The sequence below is a fragment of the Gavialis gangeticus genome, unplaced genomic scaffold (assembly GCF_001723915.1).
Source record: "Gavialis gangeticus isolate Ggan-Ray unplaced genomic scaffold, GavGan_comp1, whole genome shotgun sequence".
Taxonomy (NCBI): Eukaryota; Metazoa; Chordata; order Crocodylia; family Gavialidae; genus Gavialis; species Gavialis gangeticus.
The window spans coordinates 22,376,015-22,396,853 of NW_017729030.1; the positions used below are offsets into that span (position 1 = coordinate 22,376,015).

Sequence of the window (20,839 nt, forward strand, 5' to 3'; positions counted from 1 at the left end):
GCCAGGAGTGACCAGGCTAGATATCAGGAGGCACTACTTCACTGTCAGGGCAGCTAGGATCTGGAACCAACTTCCAAGAAGTGGTGCTGGCTCCTACCCTGGGGGTCTTTAAGACAAGCCTAGACAATCACCTTGCTGGGGTTGTTTGACCCCAGTACTCTTTCCTGCCATGGCAGGGCGTCAGACTTAATGATCTGCTCAGGTCCCTTCCAACCCTACTAACTATGAAACTATGAGAGTTAAATTCAACTAAGAAACAATGATTACATATTCCACTGTGGCACCTGTATACTGTATTTGGATCCCAATATTCTGTTCTCCGTATTTATAGTGTTGCCTAGTTTTTAGAAAGGTATTTCACTGAATCTGTCGCATACTAGGATCAAAATCTTTAAAACACAATCCATGCATGTGTACATTTTTCCCTCACCAAATATTAGAATCAATGAGTAAAATAAAATGAGTAAAATACAATCTGCAGTAATCCCTCTCTACCTACATGTAGTAGAATTGCAAGTTATTAGAATGAAAAATGTTCAATGTGATTCTAATAACCAGCAGAAAGTGTACTCTCCCAAACGGTGAGGTTGACTCTGTGTCTTTTAAAAGTTCTGCGTGACCGAGAATGCGTTTCTGGAGTATCCTCATTAAGCAATATGCACAATTTCAAATGCATCAATAGAAATCTTAAAGGATTTCATTTTACAGTTTAAGAGAATTGTGTTAGCCTTCTGACCATGATCCATTAAACAGACATCTTTTTTTTAAATGTATTAACACTTATATACATTCATATATACATACAAAGAGGTAGATGCGGGGGTGGGGGGGTTGTTTGTTTGTTTTTGGATTTGGGTTTATTTTGCTAATTTTATTCATCAGTCTATTTTGTTAATTTATAGTTTTTGTTGATGAATTTTTGTTTATTTTGTTAATCAGATCTGACGATTAAACAGAAGGCCAAACGGTGCTGTCTGTTACATTAGTAAACATGGAATCACTTCTTTGACTACTACAAAATAACTCTTGATTTACACTAGGGTATGTGAGAGCAGAATTTGATCTTAGTTGGAACTCAGTCCTCAACTACATCTGCAGGGAAGGAGACAGAGTGAGATACATCTTTATGCCTGATTTTTGGTACTAATTGTATACTGCCTATAGCTTAGAACTATACCTGCTCTAAGCTGTGCCATTTAAATGGTCTTCATGCTTCCACTGAACAGCTGGTTCGGGATAAAAGCCAAGCATGTGGCCATAAACTTTAAGACAGATAGAACTTCTCACAAGCTTTTTCTTTAGTTATCTTTTTTTTTTCCTATGAGGTCAGATTTTCTTTTTACTTGTTTATATTCCTCCTCCTAGCAAAAATAGCAATACTCAACTCTAAATCTCTAACACCAAGCCACAAAAAACTCTTTACCTTTATTACTGTTCCCAGATGACTTCTTGCCCAGGTAGTCACAGATCACCCCAGCATCCTCGCTGTGACGGCAGTTGTGTGTTCCAATATCCTGTTTAATGCAGTCAGCCAGGGATCTCTCATTTCCTGTACATTTGACATTATCCACATGGATTGGGCCTTTTCCCTCCCCAAAATATGCCATTGTCCTGGCTCTAGCTGGGCCTCTGGAAACAGAATATCCTAATATAATAAATACATTTTTAAGCAGTCTTCTATATTTGTCTCAACGTAAATGTATCTGAGACTGTGTAGAAATGAAATAGAATTCAGAACTGTGAGGTTTTATTCTAAGATTTTTCTGATTCACTGGAGAACAACTGCATGTCGTCTTATTATCTTTTTTAACTTATCTCTAAATGGAAAAAGCATTACCTAACTAGCAAACTTTGTGAAGACTGGTTATTATTTGTAATAGGATTTTGTATCTTTAAGCTAAAAAAGCTTCATAGAAATGCATACTATTGTAATAACATAAAAACAACAAATTATCTCTAATAAATCAAAATCCAAGCAGTCCTTGACTTAGAACGTTTTGACTTACGATGTTACACATTTACAACATTTATACATTGACACCTTGTTTCAATTTCTGATGTCAGTTTCAACTTTACAATGCTTGATCCGACACCATGCCATGCCAGACAAGACTCCAGAAAAACCTGCAGCCAAGACTCCTGAGAAGACTCCAGCCAAGAACCCTTCAAAACATCCAACCAAGAGCCCTTCAAAATGTCCAGCAAAGTCACCTCAAAGAAGTCCTTCCAATTCAATATGATTGGTATTTACAATATAAATACATTAATGTCGCTATATTACTCATCTATAATTGATTGAGAACAAAACTGTGGGTTATTTTTGGTGAAAATAGGGTATCGGGCCTTGGTTCAGAAACCAATCCTCTATTTACAACATTGTTTCCTATGGGCAAACCAGTTCCAAGTTACAACATTTCGACTTAAGATGCGGTTTTTAGGAACTGATTGTGTTGCAAGTCCGAGGGCTGCCTGTATGCAAGATACTTTAACATAATCTGTTAATTTTTTCATAAAATTGCTGTCCTTGTATTCTGAACATAATTTATTTTCTCATGATTCCCTCAGAAAGCTAAACAAGTTTAAACATGGAACACCTAGAATTTACTTAAGAACAAAGGCTTATAAATCATGGCAGCATACCCCAGAAAATGAAGACTACAACTGGGGACTGTACAATCCATAATCTACAGCCCCACACAATCTGGTTTTAGCAATACAATGTTAAAATAAATAGATCAAGAAAGTAATTTCATTATTGTGATAACACTTTCACAGAAAAAAAAGTAAAGTTCAGGTTTTGGCTTTTTTTAGTCACTTGAACTAAAGAATGTTGTAGCCATTAAGTTAGGCCCTACAACAAATTGCTAAATCTGTCATCTGAAGATGTTAGAATTAATCACTGTGGCATAATGTAAGACAGAAATTACTTTAATATATTTACCAGTCAAACTCTGCTTTCCCTGGAGCACATATAAATCAGATTTGTGGCATGTTCATCCATCTCTACAAAGTTTCAGCATGTCTCATTAACACTGAGCTTGTTTCTGTTGCAAGCCAGGATAATAACATAGCACTCTCACACAATCCCTAACTGCACCAATTAATAAACATACCAGATAGGGAGGATGACCCTGATCTTCTGTTGCAGCTGTGGAGTATATAGGATAAAACTTGGCTAAATGTGTTGGGGTTTTAACACCTTTGCGTTCAACCAGTTATGCACTGGGTGCATACAAGTCAAAATATCCAAAGCAAGAGTCTGATTTACATCTCCTAAACACTAATAAAACACCTGAAGAAACCCATACTATGGCCCTATATCAGTAACTGGTAAGGAGCTGTTATACTGGCTCAAAGGAGATGGTGTCTACAGACACATGGCTAAGTTTCAGCCAAATAACTAGACCCTATATAGTGACAGATGCCATCACAACTTGTAGACGGAATGCATCAAATCTGGCATTTCACTAAATCAATGCTGATACATTAGAGATTAAAGGTATGTACAAGTCTTAGATACAGATCACCCTAACCAAGGTTAGGAAGATCTAAACGGTTCAGTGTTCAAGAGTTCACCTGGCTTAGGTCACCCTGAAAAAGTGAAGCAACTTAGAGGTGAACTAACTATAGATTCATAACAGGTTAACTAGATCTAGCAAGGGTTAACCCTACCATTCACAGCACAATCCTGGAGCTGGTAAAGCCCAGCCATTTGCCATAGCCAAAGGGCTGTACTGTTTTTACCCCACTGACTATTTCCCCCCTCTCTGACTACCCCTGCCAAATTAAACAACACCCCTTTCCCCACAATCCACCAAGCCCCACTGCAGACCTGCCAGCCCCCTCTAGACCTGCTCCCCTGACCCTGACCCTGCCAGCTCCTCCTTACCCCCTCCCCCACTTTCCATGACTGACTTACCTCTGGCTAGCCATGCCTCTCCTGACAAGGGTAAACACATGCATGTGACACTGCCAGCTCAGGCATAGGTGGCTTAAGTTAAGACACTTAAACCTGACCCAGGTCTCAACAAATGCTTGTTTGCACCCCACCTTGGCCCTCTAAAGCCAGATCTACACCATCAAGTGTCCAATGTGCAAACCATCCCAGTAGCTGAGTATCTAGAGAACTTTATGTTAATGACCCTTAAAATCTTAGGTCTCTGTGGCAAGCTTCTTGTGCAATGCAGTGGTGCCCTCAAACACACTGCACTGCTTTGCCCAGGCTGCCCACAAAACCATGATCAGGTTCAAGTGGCTCTTTGCAAATGATCCTGCCCCATTGTTAAGTGAAGGTCTCACTTATTTTACTCATGCTCATGGTAATTAGCCCTCTGCAGTGCCATGCAGGTATGCAGCTTCTGGTTATTTTGTCTGGAAGCAGCCTCCAGAGAAGTGCACTGCACTGGAAGACAGTGCCACCTGGTAGGATAAGTTTGTCATGTAGACATAGGATCATAGGAAAGTAAGGCTGGAAAGGACCTCACAATGTCATCTAGTGCAGCTGCCTCAAGTCAGGATCAACCTTGAATAACCAATCCCAGGCAAGTGTCTGTGAAAAATTCCAGGGATGGAGATTCCACAATTTCTCTAGGTAGCCTGTTCCAGTGCTTGACCATCCTCATAGCCAGAAAGTTTCTTCTATTCTCGGCACTAAATTCCTTTTGCTGCAGCTTGAGGCCTTTGTTTCTAGTCCTGTCCACTATAGCCAAGAGAGAGGTTCATCTCCATCCTCTCTCTAATCGTCCGTCAGCTATAGGTTCATAGGAAAGTAGAGTTGTTTCTTAGTTGCTGCTCCTGTGAGAACTCCTGTTGGAAGCCTGTTTTTAAATATAAGTTTTTAGACAGAATGTCCAAAAATAAAGTTGGAAGGTGGAAACAGCATTTCCATGCATCATAATAATGCCTACCACACCTAACTTTTACATCATGTTGTTCAGCTGCAATGTCAAGTCTTATGCAAAGCAGGGTCCGTTATCTCCCTGCATTCAAAAGTGTCAGCCTGAGCATCCAACCATGGGACTCAAATCTTATTATGGTTTGAAAGTCTGACGCATATAACTTATAGTGGCCTGTATACATTCACCAATGACTGAAAGGCCCATTTGGAATGGCTGAAGGTTGCAAATTAGCAAATGATCAAATATAATAATAAAGAAAGAGTTATACCTTGATATCCACTTGGTTCGTTTTGTGATGGATGTAACTTAGTTTAATTCTTCACCAGTCTATTAGTAAATGTTCCACAGTATATGGTGAAAGATTAAGTATTAGTAATACAAGACCTCCTTACTATTTTTTCCTAAGAAGCAGGAACCCTGCCTATCTGTTTGTCTCTGAATTACAGATGGGCTGATTAGTAAAGTGCCATTTAGGGAGGCTTTATTGCAGTTAATACTGTTATATAAGTGTAGTATATTTCATTACATGTATGTATGTTTTACATATACATTGCATATATTTTTATGTAAGGTACACAGAGGCTACACAACATTATTATGAGTATGAATGGGTACCCACATGTCCATTGAAGAGCTCAAGTATATTTGTGCAGCCTGGCTTTTTAAACAGAGGAAATATAAAAATGCAAAATCTATTAAGCAGGAAAAGAAAGTATGGTACTTCTGTGACTCCACCCCAGTGTTGGGTGGGGTACATGAGAGTGACAAAAAAGTGATGGTAAGAATCGGTGTATTGGTTGGGGATTTCCTGGTAATAATCTCCATTTGCCCCTTCATATTTAGTCCTTTCCAGCACAATGTTACTGGATCAGAGGCTAAAAATCTGCCCTTGAATCTCTAATTGCTGTATAACATAGACATAGCAGTGCTAAGTGAAACTCTTCTCTTGTCAAACTTATACGTGTGTGTGTCTGTGTTTTTCCTTGGGTGGATTTTTTGCCTGCATGGTAACCAGGAAATACTGGTTCAAATAAGTGAATTGCAGACTCAATAAAAAATATAGAAAACATCTGACTGAGACAGTAGCACAAGGGCAAGCTGTCCCTAGACTTCTTAGTTTGCATGGCCAACACACACACCAGATAATCCAAAATCTCACTGAGTTTGGAAGCACTATAGACTTCGAATGATTTGTTTAACTTGCATGTCTCCTTGTTCCAAATCTTTCATTTTTTCCCCTCTTGAACAACCATACTGATTGCAGAAGCTGCAAGGGATCTACCTGATATCCCTGGTATCACAAAAAGTGAGGAAAGTACAGTTTTTGTTGCAAAATCATATCTGCCTTTAAGAAAACCTTATCAAGAAGCAACTAGTAGTGTGCTTGATGAAGGCTCAGTAAACATTTTCCAGTAAGTCCCCGGAGTACTAAAATTTATGTCATGTTTAATTTCCACAGAGTACCCTTCTCCTACAAGTATTTCTTACTGTTGTGTTCACCACTCTTTAACAAATATTTAGCAAAGTCTCTGCCTCTAAGACATTACCAGCTGAGTCTCACACAGAACAATAAATACACTACACAGCCCAACAGTTTGTAGACAGAAAGGTATGGAGACAAATGAAGTAAGTTTTACAGCGAGATATGAAGATGTAGGAGGGGGCTTGTTGCATGTGACACGAGATTATTCATTGGTGCAAAGGCATCAGAAATGGTTGCGCTTCAATGAAGCGTTTCCACTGTTTGTCAAGGAAAGTGGCTTTCAATGTCCCCTCCCCCGTTTTTGATAGCTGTTGACTATGCAAAGAAGTTAACATACGCATTCAGTAGATTTCCATCATTTAGAGCAGCAGGTGGCTGTTGGTAAGTTGGCACACCTCAGGCCATCACTCCTCTCTGGTAGGGGAGATGGGCAGGAAGAGTGTGGGGAGGGACATGGTTAACAATGTCAGAGGGAGGGGAAGGCAGAGAGGAAGAGAGCCTACCTCCAGTAAACAGTGTCTTGCGCAGGAGAGAGGGGAAGGAATAAGCAGAGAGGGCTGTGGAGGGGATCAACGGCACATAGCAGGGCCTGGAATGGGATTTACCGTGCCAATCTGTTTACCACTGGTTCCCCACATTGTGGGCTGAAACCTGTTGCTTTAGGAGCCAGATCCAGGCTATGGCCTGTAGGTTGCACATTATTGTGCAAATTCAGTACATGGTACTTATTTGGCACTTCCTGAACCAAAAATGTTTTTAAATGGGACATATCACAGGAAAGATATGTCTGATGTTCTTCAGCAGCTTTGAAGGATGACTTACGGAGAACGTATGTAACTGGAAGGGCTGTAGATTTAATGGTATTAAATCTACTTGTCTTGTGTGGCCTTGTGTGTTTCAGTTTCATGCTAGAACATGAACCTCTGTTAACACCTATTATTAGCCCACTGCTATCAGAGGGAGAGAGAAAGTAATATATAACTGATACAAACTTCCAATCCAGACAGGTCATGCTAGCAGGTAGCCTACAGCTGCCCATAGACAGGAAAACAAGCCTGGCTCTTTATTGAATGGCTCTGTTAAATTCATGGATTGTGCAGTAGCAACACAATGTGCTCTTCTGCAGTATTAATCATGCCCTAGATCAGAAAAGCTTCTTAAGTAGTACAAAAGGCAGTTCCCTCAAATCACACTTGTGTGATAGTTTGTTTGAATGGGATACTATCTCCAGTGTGTGGGTGTGGGTGTGTGTGTCTGCATGCCCGTGCGTGCATTTCTATTGTATATGTAGTGTTTTATTTGATATTTTTCTGTTAGTCCCTTCCTGACAGAAGGACTATTATTAGTCCTGTGCATACGTCACAGGACTAATAGTGTTAAGTGAAGAGCAGAAGGTGAAGGAACTGGCATAACTGGCTACTGAACTAGTTAATAAACATTTTCCATGCCCCCCCACCCAACATCTCCCTGTTAAGGGTTTCATTTGAAGGATCTGAACCTAGAATTCTCCATGGAGCTAAAAGCAGTTAAGCACCCAAATTCCACTGAAATTCAAGTAGACCAAGTAAGCATTTCCCTAGATTTACATACACACAATTGTAGCAAATGAACATGGAAAATAAATACATGTGGGTGCATATTCCCTTTTTTATCACCATCCAGCCTTGTCTATTATCTCTTCTGCTCTCCACCACATATCATTAGCAGAGTGACATTAGCCTCTGTCTTCAGTTAGCCTTTAATCTCTCCAAATCGAATCGGAACCCTCCAAATCAATTCGGGGAGATTCGGAAAGATTTGACAATTCAGACATAGACACAGTTTTAAATGTTTTTTCTACATACCTCAAGGTACAAGATGGCTCATCAATGCTGTGATGCTGGGGCAGATGGGGCATCCCACAGGAGTGCGGAGGGCTCCCCAGCACTCTCAGCAGCAGACCCACAAGTGAACCAGAAGCACTTCCAGGTCTGCCGGGGAGCATACTAGGGGGGTCCCCTGCGCCCCCCCCAGCTCAGCGACTGGTGCCTCCTGGGTCTAGGGGGGCACCTAGGGGTCCCCCATGGCCTATTACCAAGTTGGAGGGGGTGCAGGGAGGACCCCCAGTGCACTCCCCGATGGACCTGGAAGTGGACCAGAAGCACTTCCACAGAATATGTGGGGGGCCCGAGCATGTGGGGGGCCCTACTGCATTCCTGTGGGACGCTCCATCCGCCCCACCATTGCAGCATTCACGAGTCATGCCTGGTACCTGGAGGTATGTAGAAAAAACATTTAAAGCTGTGTCTATGGCCAAACTGCTGATTTTTTCCAAATCAGCATTGAATCTTCAGATTCGGCTAAATCAAATCAGGATGGTGATCCGAATCAACAAATCAAATCATTGTCCTTGATTCAGGCCAAATCAGAATCAAATACGGCCCGTACTAACTAGGATTTAGGGACAGCTTCCCCTGCAGCCACAGCTCCTGCCAGCAGGTCTCATCCTGTCTGGGCACGATGGCTGTGTGATGGGGGATATGGGGTTTGCAGGAGGGGTATGGGGTGTGTGGGTAAGGTGTGGGGGGATTGCAGGGCCCATAGCTCCCCCTGAAAAACCCTAGCCCCTGCTGCAGGGCCCCAGCTCCACCCTGCAGGGCCCCAACTGGCCCGGAGGGCCCCAGTTCCCTGCCCCCCCCCGCAGGGCTGCAACCACTCTGCAGGGCTCACAGATCACCCCCAAAGCAACAGCAGCTGTGAGGTGTTGAGGGCCCACTGCTGTCTGAGCTCCCCCGCGGTGTGGCTCCAGCCAACTCAGAGCTGGTACTACCCGTACTGCCTGTTGTGGGTGCAGCCTGGCTCAGGGCAGTGCCACATGGGGCCCTATGCCTTTTTGCAGCCCCGGGCCACTTGTCATGCAAGGCCAGGTCCTGCCTCCATGGGCCCCGCGCACCATTGGGCCAGGTCAGTTCCATGGAAGTGGGTCCCAGCCCAGCACGACACATGATTCCCGTGAGTCCGGCTGGGCCCCGGGTGACAGCCCAAGCGGCCCCAGTGCTGTCTGAAGCCACATGGCCCCACACCAACCTGGGCCAGCCCCACACCAGGTGGCACCGGCTCTGAGGTGGCCAGAACTGCACCACTGGGGACTCTGGCTGCAGCAGGCCCTGAGCGCCCACGGCCACTGCTGCAAGACAGAGCTGGGGCCCTGCGGGGGACTCATGCCCCCTGACCAGCCCCCCTACCCTCACACAACCCCCACATATCTACAGCCCCACTCCCCACCACTGCCCCCCTGCAATCCCTATTTACAGCCTTGCACCGGGTCACTCCTGCTTGCTCCAGCATGTGAACGCAGAGTGCTAGGGCAGTAGGGGGCACCATAGAGACACTCTGGTTAGATGCCAGAGTGTCTCTGGAGGTCCGAGTCCCAGCTGGCATCCGAGTATGGTGGTGAACTGTGCCCTGCATTGCTTTTTTCCAGGGTGCTTTTATTTGATACCTGGAAATCCAGGTATCAAATTTTGAACTTGTGCTGCAAATATGTAGTGTGGTGAACGTTTTTTTGTTCTCAGCGTGCCTCTAGCAGCATCTCACACTGGTTTTAGGGACAGTTAGGGAAATTAAGCTATAGGGTTACAGGGACAGTTAGGGAAATGAAGACCCTATCTTTTGAGAGGAGATTAAAAGGAGCTTGGCTTGTGTAAATTAGCTAACTGAAATCTGAGTGGGAAAATGATTATATTTTGTAAATATATTCACAGGGTGAATATCATGGAAGAAGCAGAGCTATATATAAGTTAAAGAACAATATTGATACAAGATCAAATAGATATAAACTGGCCGCACACAAATTTAGACAGGAAATTAGAAAGAAGTGTGTTAACCAACAGAGGAGTGATGTTCTGGCACAGCCTTCCAAAAAGGTGGTGGCAGAAAGGAATCTGAATTGCTTCAAGATGGAACTTGACAGGTTTATGGACAAGGTGATATGATGGGACAGGGGTGTTCTTGGTATAGTACTTTGTGTGTGTTTGTAGATTCAAGATTTTGGTATGGAATAATGAAAACCTAGTATTTGCATGGATGGAATCTGAAAATCACATGCTTCAAGCTTCTGTCAGTTGCCTGTAGGGTCCAAGAACTAACTGTTGCTCCCTTTGAATATATTCCTGGATTTGTGCATGTGGAAGATGGGGAGGTGGTGTTACTTTCTTATAAAGCAGGGGTAAGCAAAATGGTGGATCCAGCCAGCAGCTGGATTTCATTTCCCAGCAGCTCCTGCCTGCATCACTGCAGCTGGTTTCCATAGAGACCCCAGGAGTGGTGCGGCTGTGGCAGCACAGAACCAGGGTTTCCATGGAGACTGACCCAAGCAGCGCTGGCAGGGTGCACAGCTGGGCAAGGAGCTGCTCCAGCAAGAAGCTGCTGGGGTCAGGATCTTGCAGCGGTGAATGCATAATCCGGAGTGGGGCAGAGTCACAATTTGCTGCCTGCGCACCCCTTTTCAGAGCATGCGGGCAGTAGATTGCAGCTCTACCCCAGCTCTGAACCACCACTGTCACCGCTGCAAGATCCCAGCCCTGAAGTAGCTCCCCAGCCAGCCGCGTGCCCTGCCAGCACTGCTGGGTCCAGTCTCCATGGAAACCCTGACCTTGCACTGGCACAGCCCCACTGCTCCTGGGGTCTCCATGGAAACCAGCAGCCATGATGTGGGCAGGAGCTCCTGGGAAATGGAGCCCGCTGAGGGTCTGATCTGGCCCATGAGCCAGACATTGGCTGCCCCTGCTCTAAAGCACTGAGAAGGGATCTTAGCCAGAAGTGGGTGTTTGGGCATGCTAATACTAAAAGCCTCTTAGGTGGCTACCTGATGGGTCTGGCTCGCATGCTCAGGATCAAGTAGACTGTCAAATTTAGAGCTAGGAAGGAATATTTTCCCAGGTGAGATTGATATGGATTGTGAGGCTTTGCTTTCCTATGTAGAGTCTGGCAATGATCCTCTTCCAAAAATCCTCTGAGTATACCTTAACCCAGTGATTCCCAAAGGGTGTGCCAGGACACACTAGTGTGTCATGAGAGCAATGCAAGTGTGCCATGAAAAACACCAGTGTGAGAAAGTAAACATGCTACTCCCTTGTACAGCACCCTGTGCCTTCCACAGCTACTCCAGTGGTCCCTGCAGCTGCTTCTCTGGGGACTGCTGCTGCTGCTGCCTTCCTCCAGATTTCACCACCCCCAGGGAAGCCCCTGTGCTGGGTGCTTTGCAGTTGTGTTGTGCAAAGAGAGGTCAGAATGGACATCCTTGTGGACACTTTTGGATAACTGAGTGCCTGTGACTGTAAGAGACTAGAGCCAACAGCCCAGGAGACCCTTGGCACTTTTATATTGACTATGCATGATTTGGTTCCTGTGTCAAGCAGGAAGTAGCAAAACACCACCCCAGGTTGCTTTGCCAATAAAACAGTACAGTACAGAAGTATACAAAGGAAAAAATCTGAGTTTTGTTACACCAATGTAAATCCAAAGAAGCATTATTACACTTTGTTCCCTAGCAAAAACAGAGGGTACAATTACACTTCAAAGGTGAACTTCCAGGCTTTTGTTATAACACATTTAGAAGCAAAGATGCCATATTATTAACTAAATACATATTAGAAAGAAACATTAAAATAATTTAAACCGTTTCTTATTCTTTTTCATGCCAAGTTTCTAACTGTGAATTCCCAGTAGATTGTTTTCAAAAGCACTTGTTGTTGGCCTAATAGCATCTGTAATGAAATCAGTAGAAAAGCCTAATAACTTCAGCTGTAGAAGAGATCAGCCAATTCTAAATACTTTAAAAAATCCTACTCTCTATTCCTCCACAGTGTCAGCTATTGAGAGCAAATATGGAACTCAGCACTAGCCTGGCATGTAAACTAGAAGAAAAAATGTAAGAATCTGTATGCTAGTACAGTGAACTGCATCAACTCAGTTCACAGGTATGTAGCAGTGTATATGGATGTTCCTGTTTGTGTCTTGCAAACACAAAACCTGTTTTGTATAGAAAGTCCACATTAAAGAGGTTAGATGCAAGGTTCAGTTAGAGTAAAATACTGTATTTAAAAATATCCCCATCTTTTCCTTTTGTATTAGAGTATGTGATTAGTATTCTTTTCTTACTGAAAAGTACCAAATATATCTAGGATTCTTCATCATGCCAATTAATACATTCAGCAAATGTAAGAGTTTCTAAAAATCTCTTGTATCCTTTCCCCTTTCTATAGAAATACTCTGCTTGTACACTAGACATTTTCAGACATTAGGTAAGGTTTCACATAGGCTGCATGTTCTTTCAATTCTGCTCGGCTTTCAGTGTTTTGATTAGGCACCATTAATTATTTTTATGATTTCATGACTGCTTTTCCCATTAAGGGGGACTGCTTTTTGATGTCCTTTAGATTACATTTTTCTGCAACTGGCATTAATAATCTACAAGTTTGGAAAGCTAGCATAATGACAGGACCTTTAAAAGTAATACAACTTGAAGCCTAGACTTCTTGCCAACTGAGGGTTTCCTTGCTTCACTCTCAGAAACAAACCTCAGTGAAAAGTTAATTACCAACATTCCTGAAAATAAATAATACTCACTAACATTGGGAGTCATATATCGTACAATGATATATCCATTTTTCCACTCTTTCCCAAGCCTGCATTTTAAGGAACTTTTTCCTCCCCTCTTGCCTTCAGTCAGAAGCGTCTGTGTCTGATTTACAGGCCTTGTATTTTCCAAGAAAAAAAGCAATGCAAAGCTAGAGAAATGAAACTTCCTCATAGCTGTAGTGTACATGTCCATCACAGTCTGTTAAGAGAAACAGCATACTTTATTTAGTGTGGAACTTTTTAGTCCCATGATCACTCTTTATGAATACTGACTCTTTCTTCCTGTTTTCCCACACTTTCTAGAAAGACGGCAGCATATATTTATCTCTGAATTTACACCTTTCTTCACATTTGGATATGTCCGAAGGAGGTGCAAACCTGGTTTGGGACATTCAAGTCAGCGCCCACTATGAAGTCTGAACCACAGCAAAAAGATGTATGCAGTGACAGCCTAGGACCAGCTTATTCCCATTTGGTGCAAGTAAGCAAAGTCAGACTCAAGAGCTATGTCCACACAAGCAAGGATGTGTGTTTGCTGCAGCACAATGTGGCCTTGGGCCACAATGCATACCCCCACCTGTGTAGTCTGCAGCAGGACACATTGTCCTGCTGCTCCATGTGCTGTGGGGGGGCTGCCTGGGGCACAGGGTTGCCTCAGTGCAGGTTTAGCCACTAGGCAGCCCCTGTGCTGTGGCACCCTGTGCCCCAGCCATCCGGGGAGAGGCATGTGGAGATGCGGGAGCAGACCTGGGCTGCCTGCTTCCCCACCTCTACAGTCTGCAGAGCTCCTGTACTGAGGCACCCTGCGCGCCAGCCAGCCACTCCCCGGCTGGCTGGGGAGCAGTGTGCCTTGAGTCAAGGGAGCAGGCAGAGCCCCTGTGTTGAGGCATGTGGAGCCCCTGCACCATGGCTCACTGCACCACAGCCAGCCATGGAGAAGCTGGCTGGGGAGCAGTGTGCCTCAAGATGGGGGAGCAGACAGCCCTGAGCTGGCTTCTCCCCTGTCTCTGCGTGCCTCAGGGTGGGGGCTCCGCAGCACAGCCCCTGCACTGAGGCATACAAAGACAGGCGAGAAGCCAGCCCAGGGCTGCCTGCTCCCCCATCTTGAAGTACCCAGCACCCCAGCCAGCCAGGAAGCAAGTGGCTGGGGCTCAGGGTGCCTCAGCGTAGGGGCTTCATAGCCTGGGCTCTCTGCTCCCCCATCTCCACACTTGTCCTGGCACACACCATAAGTGACGCATGCCTCCAGAGGCTGGGGAGGCATGGCAACTGCCTGCAGGTGGTGTCAGCAGTGTCAGCAAGTGGGGACCACCCACAGGCAGTGATATGGGCATCAGCAGCAAGGGCGGGCCAAGCGGGGATTGTCTGCAGGCAGCATTGGCCGATTGGGTCCCCCCACAGCCGGATGGCAAGCCTGGAAGTGATGGTGGCAATTCTTGGGAGGGAAACCAGCTTTCTGCCTGCCCCCCCCACCCCCGCCCATCACCTAAGCCAAGAGCACTCACTCTCGGAGGGGAGGGGAGGGGAGCACCAGCACTCTCTGGGGGAGCACATGCACCCCCTATGCATCACCTATGGTGCACACCACTTTGGCATGCTTTGTGCCGCTTTTTCCTTCAGGTTTTGTTTTGTTTTGTTTTGTTTTGCTACCAGGAAATCTGGGTAGCAAATTTTGACCCGGAGCTACAAATTAGCAGTGCCACACATGATTTAACATGCAATGCACGCAGTTTTTAGTGCCGCAAAGAGGTCTGCACTGCCACAAATGCACATGCCTGCATGTTTGGATCCACCCAAGGAGTGAAACTGGAGTCCTGGGGAAACCAGCGCTCCGCACAGACTTCCAAGCCTGCTGGCTGACTCTGCAGGTAAAAACAAACCTTGGATTTATCCCATTTCTGACTGTTCCAGGGTTTGACTTGTATCAGAACAGATACAGGACATTTACACAGGCAGCCTGAATGGCAATTAACTCAAATTAAGAAAAGGTGTTGTCTCAAGATACTTCACAGATGTTAAAAGTGAGACAATGGGCCTGTAGGATACTAGAATAAAAGGAGAGAAATCTGGTGTCTGTTATTGCCCTAAGTTATCAGAACTCTCAAACCCCCAAAATGTGTGTTCTGTCCTGAGTCCTTCAACTAGTACATATTCTACTGTATTATCTACCTTAATTTTAAGCCCATATTATGACATGATGCAAACTGAAAGTCCAACTATTTGTCTTGGAAATTGCCTAAAATGCAAGTTTGGGATGAGTGACAGGTTTGGTGTGCCTATGACAGAAATATGAAGTGATTGCAAGTTTGATTACACTGTGGAAAAAGCAGACACTCAGTAGTGGGTAAAACAAATCAATAAGTTTCTTTAGCTCAGAATTTATTTCTAGAAACACTCAAAGGAGGTAGATTTCATTAACTTTCTGCTATAAAACAGCCTTTTCTCGACATTTTTCAGGTCTTATTAGCACTGCCATTTATACGTCTGCCCTTGGTTGTCACAACTACAGTGCTCCCCAGTGCCCCAGAAAGAAACTTCTAATGAGTGAAGTTAGCTGACTGAGTGGCTTGGTTCAAAGGTGGCATGTGAAAGTTACATTTTTTTATTACATTTTTTGTCTGTTTTTTTTCAGCAATTTTATTCAAATTATTAAAATCTAACCACCAGCTACACTCTTGTGATACAATCCCATCAAATCTATGCTAAGCAGGGTCAGGTCAGGTCAATAAGTAGATGAAAAACTTCTCAGTGCTAGTAATTCAGTAGCTAATAATTCCGTCTTTTAATTAGTGCTGAAGCAATTCCCATGCCTGGTGGCACCGAACAATGGTCTGCTGAAGATGTTACTGCTATCTATTGGAGTTAGTATTAAATCATGTGTGTCATTACAAAACCACTTAAGATTTTCCAAGTCTTTGTGTACAGAGGTGATTATCTGTTACCTTGAAGTCAGGCAGAAGGTATGCCAAGTATCTACATGAGATATTTACTGCAGTTGCCTAATTAGCTATGCAATAAGCATCTCAGCATCTACATGTGCAGGACTATTAGGATGGAGTCAATTAACTAACTCTGCCATAGGTTAATACTTGTAAACACAAGTACTATCCTACGATGGAGTTTTTTACTCCACAGCAACATACGTGTAGACACTGATGGGACTGGCTGGGGCAACAGGGTGCTTCTGTGCAGGGGCTGTCTGCTGTCTAGCCCTGCACTGGAGCACCCTTGTGCCCCAGCCAGTGCCTCCACAGCAAGTTGAGCTAGCTTGAAGCAGCCCTGGCTCAACATGCCGCAGTCCTGGGCATGCCCGGAAGCAATAAACTCTGGTGTGACATGTGCTAGAGTTTATTGTGTCACATTATGCATGTGTATATGTGCCCACTGAGATCATGTCAATATCTCTTCCTGCTATGATCTTTAATAACTACAAAGGGTTGAAGGTAGAGTAAGGTGATATATTAGAGACTCACATGTAATCCTGCCATAATGTCAACCCTTTGTGGTTATTAAAGATCACATTATGATCACAACATATACAAACACTTGTGAACACAATAACAGTACCTAGACTTTTCTTCTTTGTAAGAATAAAACTATTATCTTCAATACTCAGGCCAAATCCCAGCCTGACTTTACATTCTGCCTATGTTTAATTTCTTTGCTGTTTTATGAACAGGCATTCTTCATTTTTCTAAAATATTCTGTAGTATTACTCTCCACTGTTATAAAGTTGTATTCCAGAGGCGGCTATGTTTCAAGGGTTATATAGATTTTAACCCAATACACACAAATAGAATTTTTGTGATCAAAGGTGTTTATACGAATAAAAAAATGTTATTTGCCACCAAATCCCAGAAACTTTTTAGGACTGAAAAAACTCCAGAACAAAAACATGGCATCTCCAGGTCCAAAGATATAAGTAGTAGTAATTTTTGCTTGTAGATATGAAGATTCTACTTATTTCCATGATTTTTCCCTTCCTAAAGGATATTTCAGTTAACTCCCTGGCACCAAGCTGAGGAAGGATCAAAGTACTAAGTTAAAAATAGCTTGAAGAGTAAAGAATACTGAACAGATACACCGAGCCAAATTGTCAGTTTCATCAATGCAACTCACTGACAAGTGTAAATGAACATTTGGTCCGTTGCAGAAACAATAATATTAACATACAGCTGTTAATGTAACAAAAATATAACATTTATACAAGAATTTAGTCATCTGGAAATATTTAGCTTTATTAAAGGTTTTTTCCAATAGTTACTATAAACCTGCACTTCAGCTGCTAGGTGATCCTAATAAAGATGGTTATGTGCCTTGGCAGCAGTATAGGTTTTTGCAGAACCATTAGTTACTATGCATTTCTTATGGGGAAGTATCATAGTATACCACTTCTTGTACTAGTGTACTAATAGTATATTTTACTTGTGGTATATCTTTGTAAGGCATACTTGTACTACTTGAATAATTATTGTATTGAACTATGTCATCATTTTTTGAAATGCTTCCAAAATATTTTGTGTGTCAAGTACAACAGAGAAAAATAATTCTAAGAAGACAGGATAAGGTGATATTCAGTTGCACAAAGTTTATGCATTCAGACATAGTAACCAGATAACTTGAAGAATAGTTGAACAATTTTTCTTACTTGTAGCCAAGCTGTCGACAGACCACAGCTGCATCCTTATCAGACCATCCATCATCACAAATTGTTCCCCACTGGCCATTGATAAAAATCTCTACACGTCCCTCTTTCTTATTCTCGCCATCCATCAGCCTGATCGGAGGACCTGTGAATAAGATACAGCTGTCAACACACAACAGCAGAAGTAAGAGCTCATGCTTTTGGTCACTTCCATCACATTCCAGGGATGAGGTCAACTCTTGCTTATGTTCAACAAACTTTTCACTGTTTCTTCCATTACATATACATATGTAGCACAGCTTGTACCTTAACTAGAACCTGCACATTCCAATACTTTTTCCAGTACGAGAGGGAAATCAGGCAAAATCTGTCTTGATAGTCTTCATGCAGAACATCTATAAGTGAGTTTAACCAAACCTCTCTTCATGAATCTATGCACCCAGTTATTCTCAAATTATCTTTACAGGTGCTCTAACCCTGGGACTCAACAAAAATGTCACAGTACCCAGAATACATCTGTTAATAAGAATTTATTCCTAATGCTCAGTATTCAACAGCATGTTTACTAATGCAGTCTGATGTATTGGCATAATTAAACCAAACTTTCATTTGTAGTAATACATTTTCTTTGCCTTTTTAAATTGATTCTTAATCCAGAATTTCTTATAAAGCAAAATTAATCTGATACTCATTGATCAGAGTTAGTGGGATTTTACCATCTTCTCATACTCAAATGTGGACAGATGAATACATTATATGGAGTTAAAAGCAGAGGATTAAGTCAAATCAGCTCTCGATAGTAACAGATTTGTGTGTGCATTTTATGCCATAAGTGCAAGTTAAACTGCAATAATTCCATAGTTGTTTCATCCAGAAGTGAACCATCTCAGTTACTCCCATTTACAGTAGGCACGTCTACACAAGACACTTTACTGCTCAGCAGACTAATTTACTGCACAGTAAAGTGTCACTATCTATACATATATGGCAATTAGAACGCAGTAGACTAATTTACTGAGCTGCCGGATAGTCCCATCAGATACAAATGGTATCCAGTAGTGCAGTAAATTACTGTGCATAAATACACATATAGATACTGACTTCTGAACTAGTTTAAACCAGCTCAAATTGAACCAGACTATATTCAATTGCATTAATTGCACATGTAGATGTGCCCAGTAAGATGAACCATGGATTTTACTATGGAAGAACTGGTATCTAGCAAGTCCCCTGCCCCCTTTTAATTTGCCTTAATTTTTTCATCTGTCCACATCCTCAAAAGTGAAAATTGTGGATCAAATACTAAAATAACCAAGACCTTTCCATCCTAAAACACACAACCAACTTGGTTCTTATTTACTTGGATAGTGCAAAGAGCCTTAATGTAAAGGAACTTTGGTGTAAAGCCAGTAGCATGACTAAGGAGGGGTGACCAGGGCAAGAGCCCCAGGCACAGATTTAGGGGTGGAGGGCACAAAAATACCAGCTGCTGCCACTGCTCCATGCACTGCTGCTACCCAAGGCACAGAGCTGCCCTGTTGCACCTCTCTGTAGTCTAATTTACTTCAAAATTACTTTTACAGCTTTTACACCTAAATGAGAATCAACTATAAAATTTTAATATGTGTAGAAGTCTTTTGAGAATTTGGAGAAGCTCCTCATACGCAACTGGAACACAAGTTAGCAAGTCAGCTACCTTCACAAATCTCAAAAGGGCTTTCACTCAACAAGGACACTCCTCCAGAAAAATAGATTGCACTTTTGAAAGAGCGACCCAGCTACCACATGAAGAATTTCTACAGTAGAAAAAAAAAAATCCCCACAAATCGCACACCATTAGTTATGACATACCATCCTGTCATTCCCTTCCCTGGAACCTGTATGGAAAATTCTCAAACAATTGCAACCCATACTAGAAGACCCAATTCTTAAAGAGATCTTTCCAGAACCACCCATCCTAGCCTTTAACCAGATACCAAATCTTGCCAACCTCATCACCAAACTTCCTATGGCCCAAAACATAACAAATGGATCCAGACAATGCCTGGACAAGAAATGTAAAACCTGCCAACACATCTCCACCACTCCCACAATAACTACACCCCACAACAGAGCCATAACCATTCCTGGATCTTATACCTGCACCTCCAGAAATTAATATATCTCATCCAGTGCACTAAATGCCTGGATGGAAAATACGTAGGAAAACCATACAACAACTGCACACCAGAATAAATGCACGCCGAAAATCTATCAAAGACAAAAATACCCGATTACCTGTGAGTGCACATTTCTCACAAGACAACCACTGTCTCTCCAATCTCTCAGTTCTAATTCTCAAAGGGAATTTACAAAAAAACTTGTAGAAGAGCCTATGAACTTCACTTCATTAATCTACTGGATACAAAAAACCATTGACTAAATATAGACATTGAATTTATGGCACATTATAATCTGCCTGCCATCCAATAACCCCAGGTAACCTCTCTACATTTTACCAGCTACATTCTATCACCAAGCCAACATTCCCTCTTCCATCCCCACCCCCCCTCCCCGCCCCCGTCTTGCACCTATTAACTCACATCCCCTCTGATCTTCCCTACCATACATTTGCATTTTCACAGATCTGCATTTTGCATATTGGTTTAAGCTTCTATTCTACCCAGGAGAGCGCACAAACACCAGCAGACGCTCCGTATGCCTGAAGAAGGGAGTTTGTTCCTGGAAGTTTGTGAAGAACAATGTTTCCAACTATTTAGTTGGTCTAATAAAAGAGATCACATTTACCCAAAGAACCCTGTCTATCTTCCCTACAGGAAGAGCAAATGATTTAATTCTGCTCTTAGTTAAATTGTTACTAGTCTTATCTTGCACTGAAAAGTTAATTTAGTTTAAGTTAGGGTGTGAAATTAAAGCACAACAGCTATTCCTGAATAACACAATGTGTAGATAAGCCCTTAGGAATAATTCTGTAGTTCTTGGGCTTAATTCACCAAAGATCTTATGAATAAAAGTTAAAAACTTTAAAAATGTACTTTTTTAATTAGAAAAAGGCTTTCACTACAAATTTATTTGTTACAATTAATAGCGTACTGTTTATGTCTAGAAATTCACACACATTGAATAATTACATTTTTGGTCATTTTCACTTGCTTTCTAGTCAGCTACTAACTTTTACAGGGACTTAAAGGT

General features: G+C 42.7%; 1 protein-coding gene across 1 annotated transcript in view; it reads right to left on the reverse strand.

Annotated features, from left to right (window-relative positions):
• PRSS12 (protease, serine 12) overlaps positions 1 to 20,839 on the reverse strand; it is a 147,754-nt gene that overhangs the window by 34,091 nt on the left and 92,824 nt on the right. The window contains exons 9-10 of the mRNA XM_019521823.1: positions 17,651 to 17,792; positions 1,424 to 1,629 (exon numbers count right to left, since the gene is read on the reverse strand). Coding sequence (XP_019377368.1) covers positions 1,424 to 1,629; positions 17,651 to 17,792 — 348 coding nt within the window. The remainder of the gene's footprint in view (positions 1 to 1,423; positions 1,630 to 17,650; positions 17,793 to 20,839) is intronic.